Source organism: Pectinophora gossypiella, chromosome 8, assembly GCF_024362695.1.
Source record: "Pectinophora gossypiella chromosome 8, ilPecGoss1.1, whole genome shotgun sequence".
Taxonomy (NCBI): Eukaryota; Metazoa; Arthropoda; class Insecta; order Lepidoptera; family Gelechiidae; genus Pectinophora; species Pectinophora gossypiella.
In genome coordinates, this window is record NC_065411.1 from 6,369,549 (window position 1) to 6,377,114 (window position 7,566).

Below are 7,566 nucleotides of genomic sequence, written 5' to 3' on the forward strand. Positions count from 1 at the left end.
GTCCGGTCACAATTTTACAACTACCTATTCAGTGCTCTACTCCCTTCACGGTCTGAAAGATACTAATCGTACAAGTTATTATTAAAACAGTGCTGAAACGTTATAAAAGGGGTGTCCTAAACCGAGTGATCACGTCGTTACGCCATACAGGGTGCGGCTATGCGGTCGTATAAATATTTTATCGTACACGCGCGGATGAAGTGGTTAATTTAAATTCTGGACGTCCGCGGCGAAACTAGCCCGGTTTTTATATTCACTTTTTGCCGTTTTCTTTCTGTATGAAAGGTTAGAGGTTGCTTTTTACCTCTACCCTCTCATACTGTGAAAAAATCTTCCTGTTTATTTCTTATGTAGATGTAAGGAACTTGAATTATACTTATAGGTAGCTATAAAGAGTTCGTACGGGATTCGTTGATTACGTAATTAGCTTGTTTCATTTTACTCACAGATTAGATAGTTTTTTTTTTTTTAAGAACAGATAGAACAGTGAGCGCGCGCCGCGCGTCCGTCCGACTGCATCACAAATTATAATCAGTATCAGTATCATAAATACAAAAAGGAAGTGTCATAGATATAAATATAACATGAGACAAACTAAATCTACAAATATTTGTTAGCGTTTTCGTTTAACAAACAGGTGTTACATCTTAGATGAGCATTTTAAAACAACAGACACAAAATACAATTAAAAATAATATTAAGCTGAACGAATGAACAGTAATATTTTTACATTAGTATGTACTTATATTAAATGGATACCGTACTTTTGCGACGGAAAATTTCACTTGATATCAACTCAGAATGATGGTCTGAATTATCCCTCAAAGTTTTCGTTACGATGCCACTAACACCCTGGTATACTTTATTACTCATAAAGAGATCGAATAATAATACATAAAGTTAAAGACATTGCATACCTACATTATTGTGTAGGTTATTAACCTATATTTTATTTAAGTACATAAAAGTAAATCGCGGGCACTGGTCTGAAAACAACCAAGGAGGGTTTCAAAAAAACGTGTCACAGTGGTAATCCCCTAAAATTTAATGTAAACCCAACACGTACGTCGCAATAAACAATAATTAGCACGTCTAAAACGCAAGCAATATAATAGACACGACGACGATGTGATCTCATTCAGTTGTGTGAAGAAAATACTACGATATGGAATTGTCGGTAAGTAAGACTACGTAATATTAGATACTAAAACTTACATACTTACATCACATTTAAGAAAGGTAGGTCTATGTACTTTTTAATTAGTTAAAAAGAGGAGCTCGGTGGCGCAGCGGTAAACGCGCTCAGTCTGCGATTGTTGAAGTTAAGCAACTTTCGCAAAGGCCGGTCATAGGATGGGTGACCACAAAAAAAAGTTTTCATCTCGAGCTCCACCGTGCTTCGGAAGGCACGTTAAGCCGTTGGTCCCGGCTGCATTAGCAGTCGTTAATAACCATCAGTCCGCACTGGGCCCGCGTGATGGTTTAAGGCCCGATCTCCCTATCCATCCATAGGGAAGGCCCGTGGTGGTTAATGGGCTGATGATGATGATGACATAGACCTACCTTCCTTATGCAAACAAATGAATTGTTAGCAAATGGAATTCTATAGTGTCTGCTTACCTCGGTGAGAAATAGGCGTATGTATGTACTTTATGTATGTATGAATTATAGTTCGGCATGTCCCAACAAAATCGACCTTAGGTAGGTACTGTTCTGTGATCCCAAAAATGGATACGTCTCACTAGTCTACTGGGAACATCCATGTCAGCTCAATAGTAACCCTGACACCAGGTTTAATGGTGTCAGTCATTGACTTCACAAGCCATACGAAAGAAGAAGACTGGGAACACCCAGTCTTCTTCTTCCCCATCACCCCGTATCCTGTCATATTTCAAGAGGGGAGGCCTGTTAACATTACAAAACGCGCGTAAAACTGAATTTCCGCTAACTGTAATCGACAATAGGATATTTTAGCAGCCAAGGTAATTTTCGAGAAGGGTACAGATACAGCTTGTGTAGAAAGCAAGCGAAAAATAAGAAGGCCAATACGAAGAATAATAATTATTATGACGTCATACAAGCACGTCAAAATAATTGCAAAGGATCGACAAATTTGGAGAGAGCTGCATAAGCAACAGTCTATCTATCTACACAGCCTGTGTTCACCCATTGCTGGGTATAGGCCTCCTCATCACTTTCACGCCATCCTTTCCGGCCCTATTCCAGTCTCATCCATTGCTTTTTGGCGTACCTCACAATGTCACCCGACTACCGCGCAAGCAGGAGTCTAGCTCTTAAATTTTGAATGAATAAGGGAAAGATACACTTATACTTGTTTCAAATGTTTTTTTTCTCTTTCTACTTGCAGAAATACACCGCAGTAACTCTCCTGACTACACTTACAATATTACAAGGCGTAAACTCCATGCAGAGGGTAGACGAAACGCAAACTGCAGCTCAAACAAAACAAGCTGTACCGAATACATTATCAAGCTTAATATTAAACGGGGGAGGAGATGAACAATATGCTAATACAGAATTAAAGCATAATGTGAGACAGAGAAGACAAATTTACGATAGAAGATGTAAGTAGTTATGTAGGCACTTTACTCATATTTACACTAAGCGGCCTAATTGAACCTTTCAGGGAAATTCTAAACATATTTCCAAAATTGACTCCTTTGAAAGATGGGCGGATAACCTGTCACCTTGCGGTTCACCATCATATCCACGCCCACACCGATTGCGATATGGTCGTGACTTCATGTGTGTAGAGATGTACCTACAGAGATGGTGTCCCCGTTACTTTTTTCTTTAATGAAGATCATCCATTAGGTACGCGGCCAGTCTTCATCTGCTTCTTCCTTCTATCGTGTGGGTTGTGATGTGGATGACCAACGTCAGCAACCCTGGTTTATGGGCTACTATTACTGAGCCAATCCAGCAAGTAGGCATAAGAGTATTATTACAGTTGATTGTGACAAAAGATATAATATCTACCACAAGCAATACGACGCTTCGCAATGAGTCCTCTCGAATTTGCAGGGCATGCAATTTGGAGATTTCGATAAATTGCTTTGAAATTTAATTACGTTTTCGTCATCAGCAATTAATGGGAAGAGATAATAATTCACATACCCACCTAGTTCAATTATCTTGAACGATATTGCTATTGAATTATGTAGGTTGCCTACTAAGATAGCTACTACATACAAAATGGTAGACCTAATATCGCCCCTACTTTTTGGGGTCATTTTTCAATTAGAATTAGCAACCAAATGGTGAATGATCCATTGATAAAAAGATAATATACGCATTTTGTTTGTTTTTCAGATCCATATCCGGTACCTATACCAATAATTGTAGGCGGGTTTGGTATTGGTCCAGGCATTGGTTATGGTCGAGGATTCGGTGGTAGAGGTTACGGCGGAAGAGGTTTCGGTGGTCGAGGCTTTGGAGGAAGAGGCATTGGCGGTCTTGGAGGACGCGGTATCGGCGGCTTCGGTGGACGCGGCGGCAGAGGATAAAACTTTACTTGCTTACTGATTATTAATTTATCTTTATTCTTAATTATTAAATATTTTTTTAATTTAATAGTTTTTATGGTATATTTCTACTAACATTAAATTAATATTCCTGTAAGTATATTGTACTAACCATTGAATATATAATATTTACTGAGACTAACTAAATGAAATAAAAGTTTTTTCATAAATTCCATTAGATAAGGTCGCACAAGACGTAGTTCAATGCGTTCAATGTTCCAATGCATTTAAAAACGCAATCTGTCACTATCAAACAGACAGCTGTTTTCAAACGTCAATGTCAAAAGCAAAGTCAAACAAGTGTGCGTGCGTGCATTAGTTTGCGGTCAAGTGGTTTTAGTTTCTTCTACAAAGTTATGTTAATTTAATTGCAACATGTTTTAACCCACGACTAGTTTCACATAGTTCATCAAGTAAGTAGTCGTAAATAAGTACTTATCCTATCCAAAAGAGTTTTGTAAACTCTCTTCTAATTCCAAACTTTTATGGCTGCGTTTTTTAGCCTCATTAAACACCTAGTTCGTTTCCTTTTTAGCAATGGACGGCGCTTACGACGAGATTCTTTCGGACAATCCATTTTTCGTGGAACTCAAAAATGAATACACGAATTTATTTCAACACTGTATCACTCAGTCATGGATTATATGTGTGCCTCGCATCGGTAGTCTGAATACTCGCGTGTTCACCGTGGAAGACTTCTGCGCCCACGTCCTCGTGCCGAGCGACGAGCTACCGGAGACACACTACAGCACACTCACTGAGAAGCAAGTGACAATCGCCAATAAGGTAATAACTCTTGAAGTCACCAAAGGCCTGCCTCTTCAGAGCCACATTCTGTTCGAAGAAACATTCTACACTGAAGATTACATCAAGTACAAGGTATGGTGCATAGAAACACCCCTTGAACCAACCACCAACATTAGTGACAATGCTTTGACTAAAGAATACCTTTTAACTATTAATGACTGCATAGATTTGCTATGGACACAAGCCGCAGGTCGTCAGGTACTTGACCAAATAGAGCACTGTGTTCAGACATTCTTGAAGAAGAACCCTACAATGCCCATAGGCATAGGTCCGCTGAAGGATGCAGTTAGTGAGCTGTACACTCAATGTCTTCAAATAGCTTTCCAAAACCGCAGGCTCAGGGAGAAATCAAAGGCTTGTAAACAAATACTAGAGAATATAAAACTTGCTGTAGAGTCCTACATGCAACATCTATTGTTTGATTTTATATTCAAGCCTATATGCACCAGCTGTGCTTACGAAGATTCTCATCTGAACAAGAAGATTAGAAACATGTCTGACATTCAACTAAGAGATTTGGATATCAAGAAAGATTTATTCCATGCTGTGCCAAAAGCAAAACAAATTCTTTCTAAGATAGATTCTTATGACACTGTTTTAGAAAAGATCTTGTGTTTAAAGCAGGCCTTGAACGCAATCAATAAAAAAGACAACAGTAATAATGTAGTATTATTGACAGCCGATGACTTGCTGCCAGTATTTGTTTTCCTAGTCATCAAGTCTGGACTGCCAAACTGGTTTAGCCAGTTGACTTACTTGAAGGAATTCCGCTTCAGTGGAGTAGGTAAAGGCGATGCTGATGAAAGTTCTTTCCTGATAACTACATTAGAAGCAGTCATTGAACACATTCAATCAGGTGCTTTAGCCGGCCCTCCCAACCCTGAATCTTACTATTATGAAAGCAATCTTACTGAGGAAAATCTTCAGAATGGCAACCAAAGGAAAAGCAGCCTTACAGAATCAATTTCCACTTCAGACACAAACAGTAAAGAAGAAACCTTAGATTACATATTTGAATTGATCAAAGCAAACCAAAGTGAACAAGTGAGCTCCATATTTTTGAGAAATCAAAAGCACATTGAGAGCATTCAACAAAACGAAAATAATGTTCTTGCCAATGATGATGATTCATCAGATGATGATGATAACATTGAAGCTGAGATTTACCATAAACTTTGTCATCCTTTGTGTAACTGTAAGAAGTGTTGTTCTAAAATATCAAGAAGTTTGCTGAGGAATTCTCCAACAGTAACTTCTAGGGACAGTCATGGTCTCACAGCTCTGCATGTTGCCTGCATTTATGGCAAAGCTACCATTGTCGAGTCACTTATTGAAATGGGTACTGACATCAATGCTACAGATCTCAATGAATACACTCCTCTACATTATGCTGCTTCTAGGGGCCACCAAAATGCACTCCTACTTCTCTTACATTCTGGGGCAAATGTCAATCAGGTCAATATAGATAAAAATACCCCCTTACATTTGTCTGTCAACAATGGTCATTTGAATTGCGTCAAAGCACTAGTTTACTATGCAGAGCACAGTAGAAAGCATATGAACATAAATTGTAAGAATCAGAGCGGAAACACGCCTCTGCATTTAGCTTCTAAGTGGGGATATGAAGGTATAGTACGCTTGTTAATAGAGAATGGCGCCGAACCATCTTTGCAGAATAGATCCAACAAAACTGCATTTGAGTATGCCCACAATTTAAGAATACTTCAAGTTTTAAAATCCTGCACTCCCAATTTATATGAATTCATACACATAACCACCTCAGATGTGAAAGTATTAAATTGCAAGCCTGAGAATTCTATAACAGCTAAGTTAAACAAGCTGCATATCAAAAACAATGATCCTAACAATGCATCAAAGACTGTTGAGAATTTGAAAACAATTGACAGAATATTGAAAGCAATATCTTACGGTGACATTAAGCTTGCTTGCTTTTATATGAATATTGATTATTCGGCTTATGTAGATATTAATGACCAACAAAATGGTGCAGCTTGCCATCCTCTTTGTGAGTGCCAAAGTTGTACAAAAAAGACTGAAAAACATTCCTCAGACTATGACGTAAATTTTGCGGATTCCAATGGTTTCACCGCTTTACATTACGCGTCTCATTATGGTTTGGATGTTTTGTGCAATATTTTGATATTAAACAAAGCTAATGTTAATTATAGCAACAAGAAAGGTCAGACGGCGCTACATCTAGCAGCCTTGAATAATAAAATAAATGTTATTCGTTTATTACTCGACAATGGCGCTAATGTAAATGCTATAGATTCTACGGGCAATACGCCTCTACATAATGCTAGTGACGTAGGCAATATTGGTGCTGCCAAAGTATTGATAAACTACAATCCTGACATAACCATGGTAAACGGGTCAGAAAAGTCAGCCTTAGACATAGCCAAAGATAAGGTTCATTTAACTATTATTGACTTGATAGAAAAATATGCATCTAGAATGTAGCATGTGTGCAATATATTTTGATAAGGATGTAAGCGTAAATAATAAACTATAGAGAGTATTGGACTATATTTACGTACTATGACGTCTTTGATAGCTTATATTTTGTTGGGCACTATAAGAGAAAATAAATATAACTTTCTTGGAACTGACATGTCTGATATTACATTCACGTCACAATACAATGTTTCATTCCGTAAATATCGTGTTATTGATAATGATAATAATCAATTATATATCTGCCTTGTTTAGTTTTAAGATTTGTTTGACTTTGTACTGAACATGCACAAAACACACTGGGGCTTATGTTTGTCTTGTCTATATTTGTGTTTGTATGTGTGATTGGGACCATTTACACGTTTTATTCACCGAATTTACTTCACCAAACATTATGTGCCATATGTGAAGGGTACTTACTTTCAACACTGCCTGTTTTCGTTTATAACTTTATAAGACTGAATGATTTTTCTTTGTTTTTTATATGTTTTTTTATAGAATATGCGACATACATAAATGAACATATCATTATATTTTCATGTATTTTGTCAATAAAATCAAATATTTAACAGACATTTCTTTCCATTAATTTACCTTATCTATGAGAAAATAATACAACAAATTATCTTCATTTTCCCGTGATTTATTTTAATTTCATATTTTCACATAAGTGTATAAATATACAAATATTTTGAGCGTCTTTTTATTCCATAACTTTTTTTCATTTTATTTTGTATTA

At 37.2% G+C, this 7,566-nt stretch overlaps 2 protein-coding genes across 2 annotated transcripts; both read left to right on the forward strand.

The window, feature by feature from the left end:
- The first annotated feature begins 815 nt into the window (after positions 1 to 815).
- LOC126368999 (guanyl-specific ribonuclease pgl-1-like) lies at positions 816 to 3,647 on the forward strand. Its single transcript, XM_050013280.1, has 3 exons — positions 816 to 1,177; positions 2,369 to 2,585; positions 3,334 to 3,647. The coding sequence occupies exons 1-3, from the start codon at positions 1,166 to 1,168 to the stop codon at positions 3,525 to 3,527; spliced, it is 423 nt and encodes a 140-aa protein (XP_049869237.1). The 5' UTR covers positions 816 to 1,165; the 3' UTR covers positions 3,528 to 3,647.
- Positions 3,648 to 3,809: 162 nt separating this feature from the next.
- Positions 3,810 to 7,400, forward strand: LOC126368861 (ankyrin repeat domain-containing protein 27-like). The gene is made up of 2 exons (XM_050013054.1): positions 3,810 to 3,958; positions 4,081 to 7,400. Exon 2 carries the CDS (start codon positions 4,083 to 4,085, stop codon positions 6,831 to 6,833), a length of 2,751 nt encoding a protein of 916 aa, XP_049869011.1. The 5' UTR covers positions 3,810 to 3,958; positions 4,081 to 4,082; the 3' UTR covers positions 6,834 to 7,400.
- Positions 7,401 to 7,566: the final 166 nt, after the last annotated feature.

Coding starts and splice junctions, on each gene's coding strand:
- LOC126368999 (XM_050013280.1), top strand. Junction 2,586..3,333: donor ACAAATTTACGATAGAAGAT/GTAAGTAGTTAT, acceptor TTTGTTTTTCAG/ATCCATATCCGGTACCTATA.
- LOC126368861 (XM_050013054.1), top strand. CDS start 4,083: ATGGACGGCGCTTACGACGAGATTCTTTCGGACAATCCATTTTTCGTG.